The sequence below is a fragment of the Stegostoma tigrinum genome, chromosome 25, assembly GCF_030684315.1.
Source record: "Stegostoma tigrinum isolate sSteTig4 chromosome 25, sSteTig4.hap1, whole genome shotgun sequence".
Taxonomy (NCBI): Eukaryota; Metazoa; Chordata; class Chondrichthyes; order Orectolobiformes; family Stegostomatidae; genus Stegostoma; species Stegostoma tigrinum.
The window spans coordinates 10,866,400-10,884,861 of NC_081378.1; the positions used below are offsets into that span (position 1 = coordinate 10,866,400).

The following is an 18,462-nucleotide window of genomic DNA, read 5'->3' on the forward strand; positions in this document are numbered from 1 at the left end:
GCTTTTCGCTATATTTCAGTACAGGTGACAATAAAGACCATAAGGCATAGGAGTGGAAGTAAGGCCATTCGGCCCTTCAAGTCCACTCCGCCATTTAAATCATGGCTGATGGGCATTTCAGCTCTACTTCCGTGCACTCTCCCCATAGCCCTTGATTCCTTGTGAGATCAAGAATTTGTTGATCTCTGCCTTGAAGGCATCTAATGTCCCGGTCTCCACAGCACTCCGTGGCAATGAATTCCACAAGCTCACCACTCTCTGGCTGAAGAAATGTCATTTCATTTCCGTTTTAAATTTACCCCCTCTAATTCTACGGCTGTGCCCACAGGTCCTAGTCTCCACACCTAACGGAAACAACTTCCCAGCGTCCACCCTTTCTAAGCCATACATTATCTTGTAAGTTTCTATTAGATCTCCCCTCAACCTTCTAAACTCTTTTGAGTACAATCCCAGGATCCTTAGCCATTCATCATACGTTAAACCTACCATTCCATGGATCATCCGTGTGAATCTCCACTGGACATGCTCCAGCGCTAGTATGTCCTTCCTGAGGTGTGGGGCCCAAAACTGGACACAGTATTCTAAATGGGGCCTAACTAGAGCTTTATAAAGTCTCAGAAGCACATCGCTGCTCTAATATTCCAACGCTCCTGAGATAAACGACAACATTACATTCGCTTTCTTAATCACAGACTCTACCTGCAAGTTAACATTTAGAGAATCCTGGACCAACACTCCCAGATCCCTTTGTACTTCTGCTTTACGAATTTTCTCACCATTTAGAAAATAGTCCATGCCTATATTCTTTTTTCCAAAGTGCAAAACCTCGCATTTGGTTTGATTTAAAATCAAAATCAAAACCAAAATCAGTTAAATACTGAACCTGTAGTATTTTGTACAGTTCTTGGTACAACACTTTCAAAAGGATGTGAATGCATTGAGAATAGTGCCAAAGAGGCTTACAAGGTAGTTTTCGTGGCTGAAAAGCTTCAGTTATGACAACAGATTGGTGAATCATAGCATTGCATCATCGCAGTATATCACATCATAGCTTAGCATCCCCACAGTGTGGAAACAGGTCCTTCAGCCCAATAAGTCCACACCGAGCCTCAGAGCATCCCAACCAGACCCATCCCCCCATGACCCACCTGATCTACACATCCCTCAACACTATGGGCAATTGTCTGTGGCCAACCCACCTACCCTGCACATCTCTAGACTGAAGTTGGAATTGTTTTCCTTGTGGAGGACAAGACGAAAAGGAGATTTTACTGAGGTTTTGAAAGTCATTATAACGATTAGACAGAGTAGACAGGGATAAGAAGGGAACAAATTTGAAGCGATTTGAAGCAATGCAAGAAGAAACTGTTTTCCACACACAGCGAGGTTCAGATCTGGAATGTTGGGGGCAGGTTCAATCAAGGCATTCAAGTGTATATTATTTGCTTAAAATATCATCTAATAACCATCAGCGCACGGGAAGAAGGTAGGAGAATATTACTAAGCCATCATGTTAAATTGGACAGCCAGTGTTAAATGGTCATCTTTTGCACTGTAACAATTCTGTGATTCTCTAACTAAGCTCCATCTACGTTAGCTGTCTCACTTAGACCAAATTCCTCTACAACGTTTGGCACCCATTCACATCTTAGAGTGTCATTTGCAAACTTATACATATGGCTCCTTCATCAAAATCATTAGTATATAATAGAAGCTGAGGCCCCAGTACGGATCCTTAAGCACTCCAATCATATCCTGTTAAATACAGAATTAATTCTTTATCCTCATCTTTGTCTTATACTTACCAACCAATTACCAACTTTTGTCAGAAGGTGATTTCCAATTCCATGTACTCTAATTTTTATTGACATAATCATTAGCACACAATCTGATCAAATGCCTTCTGGAAATTTGTACACACAACAATCAGAGATGCTTTCACTTTCATGGAGGTGATTGCTCCATAACATTTAACAAGATTAGACAATCCATTTTAAAAACTTCAATTAAATTATGCATAAAAGTAGTTAAGACCCAAAGGATCCATAATTTGCAGCTACAAAACTGCTGCATGGGCTATAAGCTGAAACATAATGCTAAAGCATTTGGCCAAAGGCTTACATTGTTAAGCAAAGGATGTGTAGGTACCTTGAAAACAAATTTTTTCATGAAAAAGTAAGTAAATAATGTTACTACAGATATCAAATAAAGAAACAATCCAATAATAGCAAAACACCGGAAACAAACTTGTTCAAAGTATTTTTTGTAACGTTAAAAAAGTACAGTCACAAAATAGAATACACAGCTATAAAACGGCTGCAGATTATTTAAGAAAATAGTGTGAATATATAAATTCTACAGTATTTACCTCTGCTGATACATATGTTGCAGACAGCAGGTTTCAGTTGCTCCATCTTTTATACTATACAGCCAGTGTCCAAATTAAACACTCATGATCGAGACTTAAAGGATTATTACAAATAATTACATACTTCAACAGCAATGAGTTCTGTCTGCAATTGTTTCATTAAGCAAAAAGTTGAGCAGGAAATGAACAATATCAATTTGTTTATTCAGTTCAGAACGTCTAAAGTGTACTGATAATTTCATTTCCACATTTGTGTATATATACACACATACTCAAACATATATACACACAGTAGTGCTGTTTTACATATATAGTCAGTCCGTTGATATTCATGTGTTTGGATTAGTATTCAGTTAATTTAAATATTTTTTCAGTGTCTCCCTACTCTGCTGAAATATTTTATACCCCAAAACAGGAATAATCTGCAGAATAAGTTCTTTGCTCCTTTCAATTTAAAACCATTTTAAAAGAAGTCAATATGTCATTAATTGGATACAACTAGCTACCCAGAAATAAGTTGGGCACAAGCAGAAAGTTAAACCTGCAGGCATGAATCCTAGATAAACTGGTCCAAAAACCCAGTGCCACCCAACTCGAAACTACCAACTGTTAATCATAATCATTTGGTTTGAACCAGAAGGACAATTTCTGCTATTTAATATTTTCGAAACACTGGAGGGAAATAATTCATGACAATATATTAGGTGCATGTTGATGCAATTTAAATTCAAAGGATAAATTAATTTATTATTTTACAAGTAAATTTATTTTGCACAAGTTATCTATCATGAAGCACCTGCTCACAATTACACGTAATGTGAAATTCAACATGCACTAACAATATAAAACATTCTGTGGGTTAATGTTGTATTTAGCGTGTTTTATTTTACTTAGCTGAAGTGCCATGGCACTGATCTCTATGCACTTTTCGACATTTCTGTGCAAGTATAGCTAGAAAGCACATTATTACATTTGTTGCTGACGGTTGCACCTGTCTGGCAGGCTTAAGTGAAGCCTGCCCAGACAGGTGCAACTGTCAGCAACAAATGTAATAAATGTAATTTTTCAAAATTATTGAATAGGAATTCACAAAAGTCACATGGGAAAATTTTCAGTATATTCTAGGATTTTAGATCAAAGAGCTACACAAATATTGTTGAATAAATCTATCTTAAAAAACAAATGCATGTCATGAATAAATGATTAATAATTTCAGGGTTGACCTGGGCAGTGAAAAGGTAGCAACACAATACAAGTCAATCCCTCAAAAATCTTACATATGTGGAACCTTGCAGAACATCACTTAAGATGCAGACTTCAATCTACTGTAGGCATGAGCTCAAATCTCAGTGGTTCCTGGCAATAGAAAACAGCCAGTATTTCTTCAATCAATTTTAATGAAAAAGAACTGGTGCTCAATTTTGGGTTGGTTGTTTTTATCAAACTTTGTAAATTCTAGTAGCTAGACATACTGGGGAAATACCAGTGTACTTAGTTAGGAAACATTTAAAATTAGAAACCTCACCCAATGTTTTAGACTCTGCTAGAAACTTGTCTACTGTATCACTTCCTAAAGATATATTTAAATGTTAGAGATGATCTACTTTAACACTGTTCATATTACTTTTAAAAAGGGGCAGCCAATATCTTAAAGCAATACTGATTCTGGAATGGCTTTTCTATCCGTCTGATGCTTTCCATAATGTTCAGGACCAAAATGAGCTGTATTTGGATATTTTGTTTGTGCATGTAGATCAGGGTTTGGTGAAGTCCTATGATACATATTGCTACCAGCTACAGGCACACCCTGGTAGCTAAACTCTGGGAAAGGACTCTGCTGTGCATTTCGAAAACTGGGTGATCTTTGCATATTTCTTCTGTGCCTAATTTCAGTTTCTGCGTTCCACTGTTGTTCGTATTGCTCTTGCCTTCTTTTGTAATGCTGTTGGTATTCTGGCAAATGCTGTTGTGTACTTTCACATGGAATTGGATGCCTGACATAGTTGGTTGTGGTCACTGAATCATATTGTTCTCTGTGGTCTAAAGGCTGTGCTGGAGTTCTGAATGTCTGAGAAGAATTAGAAAACTGGCGGCTAATAGTAAAGGAGTTCATTCTACCCTCTTGGTAGTCTGGCAAATGTGCAGGCTTCGTAACATATTGTCTATTGTCATACTGTGTTTGAGAACCAGCCATATTGTAACTATACGATGGCAATGCAGCTACATCTTTAGCTCTGGTGGGCGAGTACTGAGCGAGGCCACCATGATACCCAGGAGGGCTAGAGTAGGATGGTGGCATAGAAGGTTGCCGCTTTACTAAAGATCTTTGTTTGGAACTTACTGATCCTGAATGAGTCCTTGGAAGTCTTGCTTGAGAATTAGCACTGATATTGCTTGTATTGTTTGATAACGGCACTGATAATAGCCTTGAAGGATTAGTATTTTTTAACATGGCTTCTCGGGAGAAAGACTGATTTTGCACTACCTCAGGCTCTCCTTTTCCCATGATCTCCTCTGCATGGCTTTCATATTCATGATCTACTCCGGGAACATTGTCATATTCTGAAGCATTTGAGTCTCTCTTTGTTTCATCAACCTCTATAATAATGGCTTTCCTTCTTGCCATCAGTGACTCATCTGCAACGGACGGAGAATTTGGGGTATTATAGCTTCCAGTCCTGCCATTGCCATTTGCAGAATGTTCTGAAGTCGCTTCTGAGATTTTTAAGCCTGAAGGTTTGTTCCACTTGGGTGTAAAATCCTTCTTGACAGTTGGGTTAGCATTTGTGTTCTGGTTAGCAATAGCATTGTTAAGTTGTTTAGGGTTGCCTTGTGTCAATGCATGCTGTGGTGGGAATCCATGCTGTTTTCTCACATCAAGATCCGGCAGAACTTTCACTTTGCCTCCCTGATTTTCCAAAAGGTCAATCTTTTGTGATTTAACATTTGTCTTTTCCAAAGAGCTCTTTCCATGCCTGTTGTCAGGTTGTTTTTCCTGCAATTTCTCTTGAGACGCCTTTCTGTCTTTTCTCCTTGATGCTGGAGGCCCTACTTTAGCCGTGTTGTTTTGTCCATTGATCATGTGATTGAGAACAACTGGTTCTTGATGTTCCACTGGTACCTGGCCGAGTGATTTCTGTGGAAATTCTTCGGGTTTACCTGAAAATGAACATTGAAGAACATATTAGAAAAAAATTTAAATATTCAATTTTCAAGCTCATATTTGACTCTGGTAGGATGATGGTTGGTTGCATGCAGATGTTAACAGATTACAAATATCTAAATCAATTAAACAGGAAAAGCACACACATTAAACCTTTACAACAGGGAGTCTTCAAACTGAAATTAAAACTTATTTTTTTCTTCCTCCCTTCATCAGAACACAAAATACTACAATATTCCAGGTTTTAGATGCTATAGGAAGGATAGAAAAGAAGACAAGAAAAGAGGAAGGTGGCTTTGTTGATTAAGGAATACTGCTGTAACTATGGATGATATTTCTGAAAAATCATCCAGTGAAAATATATGGGTAGAAATTACAAATAAAAAAGCAACGATCACTTTGATAGGATTGTACTATAGGACCCCCAACAGTAAGAGGGAAATTGAGAAACAAATATGTAGAGAGATCTCAGATATATGTAAGCATAATAAAGGAAGGTTTTAATTTTCCAAACATCAATTGGGACAGGGAGGAGATCACCTTTGTGTTGAACTCCACGAGATGGGAGGGATACTAAATGAATATTTCATGTCAGTTTTTACTGTGAAGAAAGAAATGCAGTCTAGAAAATTCAGAGAAATAAACTTTAATGTTTTAGAAATAGTTCACATTAGAGAAGAGGAAGTTTGGGTGGTCTTAGAGAATATAAAGATGGGTAAATCTCTGGGACCTGATCTAAACATATCCTAGAATATTGTGGAGAGTAAGGGAGGGAATTATGAGACCCCTTGCAGAAGTATTTGCATCATTTATATCTATCTATGTGTGAGGTGCCTGATGACTGGAGGGTGGCTAATGTAATGTTTATTTAAGAAAGGCACTAAGGAGAAACCAGGGAACTATAGACCTGTGGATCTGACTTCTGTTGTGGGTAAATTGTTGGATGTAATTATAAAAGATAGAATTTATGTACAATTAGAGAGGCAAAAATTGAGTACAGATAGTCAGCATGGTTTTGTGTCAGGAAAACAGTGTCCCATGAACTTGACTGAGTTTCTTTTAAAAGGAAGTTACCAAAAAGATTGATGATGGCAGGGCAGTAGACATTGTTTATTTGAATTTTAGTAAAGCTTTTGGTAAGTTTCCGCATGGTCGATGAATTAGTAACATTTGGTCACATGGGATTCAGGGTGAGCTTGCCAAGTGGATACATAATTAGATTAACAGCAGGAGACAGACAGTAATGGTGGAGGCAGTAGCAGATGCTGGAAAATCTGAGACAACATGGTGTAGAGCTGGATGAACACAGCAAGCCAAACAGCATCAGAGGAGCAGGAAGGCTGATGTTTCAGGACTAGACCCTTCTTCTGAAGAAGGGTCTAGTCCTGAAACATCAGCCTTCCTGCTCCTCTGATGCTGCTGGGCTTGTTGTGTTCATCCAGCTCTACACCTTGTTATCTCAGTAATGGTAGAGGGTTGCTTTTCAGACTACAGGCCTGTGACCAGCAGTTTCACAGGAATTGGTTCTAGGTCCTCTTTTGCTTCTCATTTATACAAATAATTTGGATGAGAATACTGAAGGTGTGGTAAGAAAGTTGGCCGACGACACCAAAATTGGCAGCATAGTAGACACTGGAGATTTTCTAAGATCTTGATCAAATGGGTCAATGGGCTGAAAAATGGCAGATAGAGTCAAATCTGAATAAGTATAAGCTATTGCATTTTGGTACAACAAACAAGGTAAAACTTATACAATTAATAGTAGGACCTTGGGTAGTGTTGTAGATCAGAGGGACCTAGGAGCGCAGGTACACAATTCTTTGAATTTTGCATATAGGCACGAGGGTTAAAAAGGTGTTTGGTACGCTTGCCTTCATTGCTCAGTCCTCTGAGAATGGGAGTTGGAAAGCTATGTTGAGGTTGTATAGGACACTGGTGAGGCCTCTTCTGGAATACTGTGTCCCGTTCTGATCACCCAATCATAGGAAGGATATTATCAACCTGGAGGGTCCAGATGAGATTTACCAGGATGTTGCCAGGTATGGAGTTATAAAGAAATGCTGGATAGGCTGGGACTTTTTTCATCAGAGAGTAAGAGGTTGAGAGGGGACCTTATAGAAGTTTATCAAGTAATGACAGGTATAGTTAGAGTTGATCGTAGTTGCTGAGGATGGGGGATTTCAAGACTAGGGAGGTACATCTCTAAGGTGAGAGGGGAACAATTTAAAAAAAAGTGGCAATTTTTTTTTTTACACACATGGTGGTTCACGTGTGGAATTAACATGTGGGTAGAATTAAAACATTTAAAATACATTTGGATAAGTACATGAATAGGAAAAGAGTGATATGGGCCAGAAGCAGGGAGGTAGAACTAGTTTAGTTTAAAATCATGTTCAGCATGGACTCGTTGGACCGAAGAGTCTGTTTCCATGCTACATAAATCTATTAAGTTACAGCTCTAATCACAGGCTGTTGTCTTTTACAACCTGAAATGTTTCAATCATATCCTCAAATGTTATAACACCCTCAAAGTTAACATGCAACATGCTGTTATAAAGGTTGAAAACAAAAATTTCAACAGAGATTTTCAATTACCAAGTGTATAACCGTACTGAGATAATGGAAACTGCAGATGCTGGAGAATCCAAGATAACAAAGTGTGAAGCTGAATGAACACAGCAGGCCAAGCAGCATCTCATGTGCTCCTGAGATGCTGCTTGGCCTGCTGTGTTCATCCAGCTTCACACTTTGTTAACTTATAACTGTACTGAATTGTGTTTCAAAATGTGCTGTTTAAAATAAGGGGACAGTTTTCTTTGGCTTTAGCTATGTTTGTATTGTTCACATGAGGATTATCAAAGGCAATTAACAACAAGATTACACAAAATCTATTATGTGATCAAATGTAATGCTGTAGATTAGGAAGCGTAGTAAATTTGAGATTTTGTTCACATTGCATCATGGAGCAATATCATCCTTCACAATCACTGTATCTTGGTGATTAATATCAAGCTGTAAAACATATTGAAAGCCAACATGATACAAGTCTTTACACTCGTGTTAGTTTAGTTAATCTTAACAATCAAGTTGCTATAGTCGACCTCCATGTCTAGGTAAGGCAAACAACATAAAAATAAATCAAATCAGCTGGGACTCTATCCTTGAAAGTTATTTCTTGGTCCCTTGTACAAAGCACAGATAAAGGACAAAAATACCACTGAACTCTAATGGGAGTTAAGAAACCTGTAAGAATTTACTGACAAAATGCTGTGTCTAAAAGAGGGTAATAAAACTGTAATAAGTTTTGTTTTGATGGTGACAGTTCCTTATTTTAACATACTGATTATTTTGTCATCAAATTACACTCTTGATAAAATGTGTCTTCAGAAAGTAAGTCTAACTCTCAGGAGTTTAATTCTAACAGGCAACACACATGTTTCATTAAGTTGGCAAAACATTCAATTCTGTGGTAATTCTGTACTAAACCCTATTGAAAGTAAACTCCCAAACCAATGCACAACATCGAGGGCTGAAGGGCCTGTACTGCGCTGTAACGTTCTATGTTTTAAAGCTGACAACACACTGTGGAAGTACTGCACTGCCAAAGAAGCAAGGTGTTAATGATTTTCCATCTGCCTGTTCGGGTGGCTAGATGGTCATGCACGATCCTGCGGCTTTACTTAAGGAAGAGGTCACAGTTCTCTGGGATTCAAATAAAAGTTCATCATCGACTGGAAACACAGTTAATGGATCTCAGTGCTTGTTTACGGAAATGAGATGGGGTGGAAAGGCTGCATGTACTTGCATAAATAAACAGCATCGTTCAAAGTAATTTGGTTTGTGGGGTGCTTTTTGGATATTTCAATATAATTTGTATATTCACAAACATTAAACAAATAATGTGTTCACATTTCTAGGCACCAGGAGGCAATTTAGTATGGCCAATCCACCTAACCTGCATGTCATTGGAGTGTGGGAGGAAAGTAGAGCACCCAGAGGAAACTCAGGCAGACATGGGGAGAATGTGTAAACTCCAGACTGTCATCTGAGGCTGGAATTGAACCCGGGTCCCTGACACTGAGACAGCAGTGCCAACCACTGTGCTGCCCTAACAAGGCATTCTGTAACTGACTTTACAAACAAATATCAATGATAATCCCCATCACCATGGGACCAGTGATTCACTGCTTATGCTGAAATCACAACAGATGACGACTGATCATTTGAGTGGATGTTAACTTCCCTTTTTACGTTGCAGGCGTACTGCAAATTTATACCCCAAAGAAGTTATGTCTGGTTAAATAATGTTGTAGTCATAGAGATTTGCAGCAAAGAAGGAGGAACTTTAGCTCATTAAGATTGTACAGGTCAAAAAAAAGCCTGACAATTCCAATCTTATTTTCCAGCTGTTGGTTCATAGCCTCGTATGCCTAGGTGTCACTTGTGTACATCTAAATACTTCTTAAATGTTATGAAGTTTTCTGCTTTGAGCACTCTTAAAGGCAGTGAATTCTAGATTCTTTCAACCTTGAGCTAAAACATTTTTTCTCACATACCCTCTAAACCTTACCCCTTACCTTAAATTTACACCCAACTCATTGATCTCTCCACAAAGATGAAGAGTTTATTCCTGTCTTCACCTCCCAATTTGATATGCCCACTCTGTCTCCACTGTTCCAACGAAAACTACTCCAGTATATCTAAGCTCCTTTCATAACAAAAACTCTCCAACAGGAGAGTAAATCGCCTCTGTACCCACTCCAGTGCAATCACAATCCACTGAAAATGTGAATTCCTGAACTATACCCAATATTCTAGCTGTGGACTAATCAAGTTTTTTTTTAAAGACACAGTTTCACCATAACTTCCCTGCTCTTATACTCTATATATTAGCTAATAAAGGCAATTATCCCGAGTGCCTTTTTAATAACTTTATCTATCTGTCCTGTGAACTTTAGGGTCCACTGGGTATGCACATCAGGGTCCCTCTGATCCTTGATGTGGAAGTGTTGGTGCTGGACCGGGGTGGACAAGGTCAAAAGTCACATGACACTAGGTTACAGTCTAACAGGTTTATTTGAAATCACAAGATTTTGGAGTGCTGCCCCTTCGTCAGGTGAAATAAAGAGCGTGCCCAAGCACAGACTTTATAATCAGAGATCAAAAGGTCATACAAATGTAATGAGTGGAGTGTCAACAGGCCCAATAATAGGTCTCTGCAGGTGATCAAGACTGCGATGAAGAGAGCTGATGAAGGGTCTAGGCCCGAAACGTCAGCTTTTGTGCTCCTGAGATGCTGCTTGGCCTGCTGTGTTCATCCAGCCTCACACTTTGTTATCCTACTGTTCATATGTTTGTTGCCTTGTTTGTCCTGCCCGTGCGTAATGGCTTAAGGTGCACCAAATCATAATTACTGTTAATCAATCTGCCCCAATATAAACATTTTACATTTGTTAAATCCTTAAATAAATATTCACGTGTTTTAAAATTGTTTCAAAGGATATTTCAGTTTCTACTTTATTCCTATAGATCTTCAACTTTATTTCACTCTATAAAATTCTTTGAAAGTGAATGATAGTGAATGCACTTTCCTTCATGGTTTACTGTTTGGGAATTTGATTATCTAAAAAATGGCCCATTATGTTGAAACTTTTCACCTCACTCATCGACAATTCACATAAATAACAATTAAGAGGAAATCCAACATAATTATATGCAAGACAGAAGAGTGTTGATTAGTTGGCAAGCATACAGTGGTAGTGGCATTGACATGCAGAATGCACCCATTAATGATGATTCACAATTAACTGCCAGACTTTGTTTAAATTTTAAAATCAGGTAAATTGACTCTGATTGGTGAGAATATTGCCCTGAGAAATGAACCAGTGAATGGCTATCACCTATTGTACCTGCTTCAACTCAATGAAATCTGTTTACATGTTTTTTCCTATCTGCATGGAATAAGGCCCAATATTATCATTTAGATTTTATCACCATGGGTACTCAAGTGCAGGGTACAAGAGTACAGTGGAGAGTGTATAATGTTGCCACACACAGTGCGATCTTAGGTGCAGAGTACCTAGATACAAAATCTTAGTTACAGATGTAGAGAAGTAAAGTTAAAACATCAACCATTACAGTCCTTACTGGAGCCATGGGCTTGAAGGATCTCCAAGAGGGCTCGCTCTCCCCTGTGTTGGGCGAAGACCTGCCACCACTCGCAAGGCTTCAGCCATGACCTCCACAACACTGCTGCTATTAACCCTTAAAGCCACCTGCCACTGCTGCCACCCTTCACAATCATCACCTCCTTGCTAACCGCTGCTGCTGCTATTCTTCGTCTCCACAATCTGGGCCCACGCTAGGCCTCAGCCGTTGCCAGGTTTTGACGCCGCTGCTGGCTCCCCAGCTCCAGTTTTATGAATGCCGCAGGTCTGCACTGGGCCTTCTGTCTTCTGTGCAGGGTCACTCGAGGTCCACTGCCCATGCCATCCAAACTCAAGAGGTAAGTAAGGAAAATGGGTGGAGAAAAGAAGAAAAAAAGAAAAAAAATGTAGCAGTCGGAGCTGACAAGCTCCAGCTCAGGTGCCCTGTTTTGCTGCCATCTTGGATTAATTCTAGCTTCTGGTACACACAACCATACCACATGATAAACCCAACTGAATCCCAAATTAGCAGGCAGTGTAGTTCTTAGTACCCTGGGAATTATTGCAAAACACTGTCCAATTGCAGAATTACATCTGATGTTGAACACTTTTGCAAGTTTTACAAGTGTGGACTGGTTGCATGGAGTCAGTAGCTTGTTGTGAACAGCTAAAGGGTTTGATAGTTATGGTCTACCTAGTCAGCATCACACTAACAATGAAACTCATATGCCACATTACTCATTGGTACCCTTGAATTAGTATTCTTATGAATAGTCCTGAGGAGTGCAAGAAAAGCTTCAACAAAATGTGTCTTTTTGTTCAGCAGCACCAGAGTTTTATGTTACTAAGTGGTATGATTAGCTGCTGAGCTTACTTAATGACGTCTTTGGGACTGGATGCCTTGAGATCACCCAAGCTTGGTAGTAAAATCAAACAAATCCTCTTCATAAGAACTGCTGGGTTTTTGTGGAGAATTTTTGAGGTCAGTGGCAATGCTGTCACTGACTGCAAAATCTAGATACTCTTTTTAAAGCAGAGTATTCTGACATGTGCTTCGCTCTTCTCTCAGTTTTCAGCTACAATAGGAAAACCTTCAACTGCCTTGCTGCTCAGTTGTAGTATTTCCTTAAGCCCCTTGGAATCTGCCAAATTCTTCTCCATCTTTACGATTCCTTTCAACCTAACATATCAAGAATGTCTCCTTTAACTTCCTCCTGCTTGCACAAGGATCCAATTTCATTCTATGCTCTTTTCTATCATCGAAAGACAAATATGAATTGTTTTAAGAACATCTGCAGCACTGATTATCATCTTAGTTGGATGACAGCAAATCCTCTTCAACAAGAAAACCACACTTTGTTTCATCGTTATATTAATAGTTAAATACATTTTTGAATACATTTCTTCAAATGTTTTAATAAATAAATTGTCTATGAGTGAGCAGTTATAAATTAGACATCTATGAACTATGCAATATTTTTGATCTATGTCAAATTCAAAAGCACTAATCGGAAATGTTTCTAATACTAAAGAAGGAACACCATGTTATGTTACATATTTTATTTATAACTATGTAATATGTTGTATAAAATTCATAAACATGCACCTTCAAATGGAGGCCTGATACGGTGGGAACTAGTTTCCTGTGGCAGCGATGGTCACAGGGACAGGCAACCAAGGGCAGTAGTGGGAGCAAGGTCGAGCCCTTGTGAAGAGAGAGAGCCCAGCATGGCTAGCCGCTTATGGGCATTTGTGCTGCACTATTAACTGTGTTTCCTTGTTTTTCTACTTTTTAGTAAGGACAGTAATGCTTTACTTTTTAAACTTTGTTTTCTTTATTTTTGTGCCGTGTACCAAGATTTTGTACATAGTATCTCTAAACCTAACACACACACAGTTGCTGGAAAAGCTCAGCAAGTTCTAAAGAGTTCTAAGGAAGGGTCACTGGGCCCGAAACGTTAACTCTGCTTTTCCCTTCACAGATGCTGTCAGGCCTGCTGAGCTTTTCCAGCAACCTTATTTTTGTTCGAGATTTATAGCATCCGCAGTTCTTTCGTTTTTTACCTCTGTACCTAAAGTGGCGCCGTTAAGTAGCAACTAGTAAACATTTCACTGTACTCACATGAGTACATGACAATAAACCTAATTCAAGTCAAAAACCCACAGTAACACATAGCAACAGCAGCACCCAAGGCTAACAACCAGATATTCAATCAAAGCCAAAGCTGTCAATCGTTGCTTTGAATAGTGACATTTGAACAAAGATACTACTGTCGAACAAATTATTATCATTTTTCTGAGCAATCCTGAACTTGCCAGAAAAACACTCAAAGACTTGCAATGAAGGGTTGCGGGAGAAGCTAATGACAGTAGTGCATTAATTGCCACAGCCAGAGAATATTTTCTTATGCAAATACAGCATGAGACTGCAGTATCCAAAAACAGAAGAAAAAACCATGTCCAGTTTAATACGGCCATGCATGAGTTTACGTAACCTTTTCCCACAGTAATGAAATTTTGAGTAAAAATCTACAAATAAATACATCAGATTTGGATCATTAGCTGTATAATGGATCTCAACTACTTGGTAAGATTAAGGACAAGGTCTGATTTGGTATACAGCATAATCAGCCTTGCCTTCAAATACAAGGAAGAATTGGGTGAGAAGATTTTGGGTTAAAAAGTCTCTACTTTAAAAACTGTAATTAGCTAAAGATCATGTACACTGTGGGTTTTAAAATATTATCTGTATACTTGAAACAAAATCAATTTTCTGTTCAAAATGACTTTCTTTACCAATCTGCAGCACTTGACACAGTGGGAATTTCTGGGAACATGATACTGAGTGTCAAAGTCAACATAAATAGCCTCATCAACAAATTTAGGTGTACATTCCAACACACATTGAGACAAACAGAATTAAAAAGAAAATTAAAACAAAGAAAGAACTAGAAAGAGAAAATGAAAACTAGAGAAAGAACTAACCCTTGTTGCTGACTTTGATTACAATTTTAATTTATTGAATTGAGTTTATTGGATATGATGTCATGAATTTACTTGGAAGAAATTGAACATTTTATGATCCAATGTAATACGGTCTTTATAAAAGACAACAAATTTCTAACTTTACAATATTAAATAGTTTAATTTGAAGAGCTGGAATATCTTTGAAGTAATGTTTTACTTCCCGGAAGGTGTCTCAAGAAGCAACCTACAGAGTGTGATTTAGCCCCTTTCACAATACTCCAGCAACTCACCAGAAACATTCTCAACTAGAAACACTAGAGGACTTTTCTACTGTAAAATTATGGCTTAGAATATTTGGCATTAAACATAAGGATACAAAAGGTTTCAATGATCATCTCTGATACAAACATCATCTGCATTTCTAAAATTTCAAGGAAAACGTGAATTTCAGCACACAAACAATTAAATCCAGAAACTTCGAAATTGTAAGGTATCTGCAGATAGGAATTTATTCCATCCATTGTAATTTATTTGATAAAATTTAAATATAAACATTACCATTTTGACGAAATCCTTACTGGAAGACAATGGCAAGATTTAGGAATCAGAATTTCATACATGTGGGAAAATTATAACTGTTTTTGTCAAATCAACTTCCTGCAAAACAAAAATACAACCGTGATCTGTTGCCCCACCAATTATTACTGTAGAGGTGCAAGTGGCCCCCAGGCAGAGTGAGATGTTTGGTATCTGTCAAATGAGGCGAAAAGAAATAAAACAATAGGATTCAGGTGGAGAGGAAGAAAGAGTTCAGTTATGATGCAGTAACAATCTCTTAAAGCCCAGGTTTGTAAAAACCTAGCCAAAGTTTTAAAAAAATATTTTGGACGTCTATCTTACACTTTTGCACACATTATTTCCTACACCGGTCAAGAAATGCCACTAACACATTGGACTGGGATATTATCAATAAAAATGTAAAACCGTAGCTTCAAACAGTGCCTGAAAGCATTTCTTTTCAATCTTTCATACACATATTTTGTTGACAAAGTATTAGCCATGAGAGAGAAGGAAGCCAAATCAATATTCACTTTTTGATGGCTCCTGAATTAGCAAAAGTAACTCATCAAAATTTATGCATTATGACTTTTTTTGGCATAGCATTACTTTTGATCAGTCACTGTAAGAATCTAAAGTTCTCCATGAATTATCCATATGATAACATAGCTTTCACCTACAGTTGAACTGTAGATCACAGTAGTCTTAAACTGTATAGTTTATCAAGACATAAAATTAAAATTAACACTAACACTACTCAAAGTCTTATGGTGTGACCTTTGGAGTACGACTGACTCATACACTGAGGACTCCCTGAGCAGGATGCTTCTTGGTTACTTGCCCTCTATGCTGCCCCACTAAATGTGGACAGTGTAGACGGCACATTTCAGGCTTGCACATACAATCAAAATGGCATGAACTGCTTCAGTGATCCTTAAACACTTAGGAGAAGTAGTTTTAGCACAAACTTAAGAGACAGGCAATTGAATTTCATTATGCTCACAATTTCAACAGATCGGTCACTAAGTACAAAAGGGGAATCAGAAGATATTTGCATGGTCCCTGGCATGTCCCATACCCACTTTCACATTCTCTATTAAAAAGAGGAAAGTTTTGGGACTTTTGTTTACTGTAGACTACATATTGGAAAGTCTTGTTCTCTAACGTCTGACATTCAAATGGACTGCGCAAGTTAGACAACTAAATAAAGGGGCGTGTGCAATCATTGAGCAGGTACATCTTTGGTTAGCAATGTGACAAAAGAATGCAACAACATTATTCCATGCTAAATTCAAACAATTTAAACATATTTTAAATCATTAATCTTTGCCCAGTAGAAATAACACATAGATCAGCACTCTGTTATTAAAGAATAAGTCAAACAGTGAATTTCAGCACGTGGAGTTAAATGCTGAAATCAAGAAGTTTCTGTCCGAAATGGCCTACTCCTCTAAAAGCTTTCTTATGCCAGCATCTGACCAAGTGACTATGCCCCAAATATATGAGATATGCATTGCTTATTAATAACCATTAAAGACGCAGCATAATAAAGTAGGTTTGACTGCTCAGATGTTTAACTATGTGAAAAATTTTGATCACTGCTGACTTACTTTTCAGTATAGACTGTTCGATCTAATTAAAGAAAGTAGAGGGCATACTCTTTTTTGAGTAAATATTGCAAATTTCAATGAAAATGGCTACAGTTACTATGAGCAAGTGTAACTGCAAACGTTGGCAATAGCCACTTACCCAAACACTAGGCATAGAAATGGGAAAAGCTTATATTAGTTTCTTTTTGGTTGTAAATTCAAATTTCTGCTTACTCCCATCATCCATGACATGTTATCACCAGAACCCTGACAGCAACAACAGAAGGGGGACATCGTTCCCAATAGTATCTGTGGAAATACTCCAATAACCTGTCAGCAACAGTGTTACAGAAAACATCCACTTTCAACAACACCCAACAACAACAGTGTAGGAAGATTTCTTTAGCCCTTATTAATGCACATGACGACAACTTCTACAGTTCTTAGGTGGTTGAAAAGGAGCTTAGTTCTTGCAGGCAACTGAACTCCAGTTCCTTCATAGTAGTCAATATATTTCATCCAATGCATGAAATCTGGCTCCCGTAGTCCTCCCTGAATGAGTTGAAAACAAAAATCACCTAATCCCACATGTAGATTGGTGTTTTTCACCTCATATTAAACAAAACTTTTTTAAAAAGCATGTGCTTTAATGAAAACAAATAGATTTCAGATTGCTACTTACTCTGATAACTTTTACTTACCTAGAATATATTGAAAGGATTCTACTTCTATGGCTTTCTGAGAAACAGAGTTCTAAAGACATAACCAGCTGTGAGAAAACAAACTCACCTAATCTCAGTCTTAAATTGACAATTCTAGATTTTCCCACAAGGGAAACATGCTATTCATCTGCACCCCGTGAAGACTCCTAAGGATATTACATGTTTCATCCAGTTACCTCATACTATCCTAAATTCCAGCATACAAAAGCCTAGCCTGTCCAACCTTTCTTTGCAAGAAAAGCCACCCATTCTAGGTTTTAACGTACTAATCTTTCTCTGAGCTGCTTCTAACTCATCTATCTCCTTCCTGAAGTACGATTACCAAAAGTATAAGCATTACTCCAGACAGAGAGTCTCATTTGTGCCCTGTATGACAGGTTTGGTAGGAAAGCAAATTGGAAACTCATCCTTGGTACTAAATATGTCAAATAAAGCAGCAGATAAACATTTTAATCATTCAGCTGTTTTTGTTATTGTTATCAAGATCAGATGGACAAACTTTCCTGCCATTTATGGAAAAGCGCTAAATAACAATTATCACAACTCAACTGTATTACAAGTCTTAGAGATAATGGGAACTGCAGATGCTGGAGAATCCAAGATAATAAAGTGTGAAGCTGGATGAACACAGCAGGCCAAGCAGCATCTCAGGAGCACAAAAGTTGACATTTCGGGCCCATACCCTTTATCAGAGAGGCTCTCTGATGAAGGGTCTAAGCCCGAAACATCAGCTTTTGTGCTCTAGAGATGCTGCTTGGCCTGCTGTGTTCATCCAGCTTCACACTTTATTATCTTGTATTACAAGTCTTATCTCGGTATTAAATGGTACAACAGTCCACACTGGCAATAAATAAATTAAGCCAACAAAATATTCACACACATAGTCATTCTACACACTTAAGACAAAACCATTACAATTTGATCATTTCAGAGACGTTGTGTTTGTAAA

General features: G+C 38.0%; 1 protein-coding gene across 6 annotated transcripts in view; it reads right to left on the bottom strand.

Annotated features, from left to right (window-relative positions):
* Positions 1-2,551: 2,551 nt before the first annotated feature.
* The window catches only part of usp6nl (USP6 N-terminal like), a 230,743-nt gene continuing 214,832 nt past the window's right edge, over positions 2,552-18,462 (bottom strand). For all 6 annotated transcript variants that reach the window (XM_048553726.1, XM_048553725.1, XM_048553727.1 and 3 more), the window contains one exon: positions 2,552-5,527. In XM_048553726.1, coding sequence (XP_048409683.1) covers positions 4,017-5,527 — 1,511 coding nt within the window. In that variant the 3' untranslated portion in view covers positions 2,552-4,016. The remainder of the gene's footprint in view (positions 5,528-18,462) is intronic.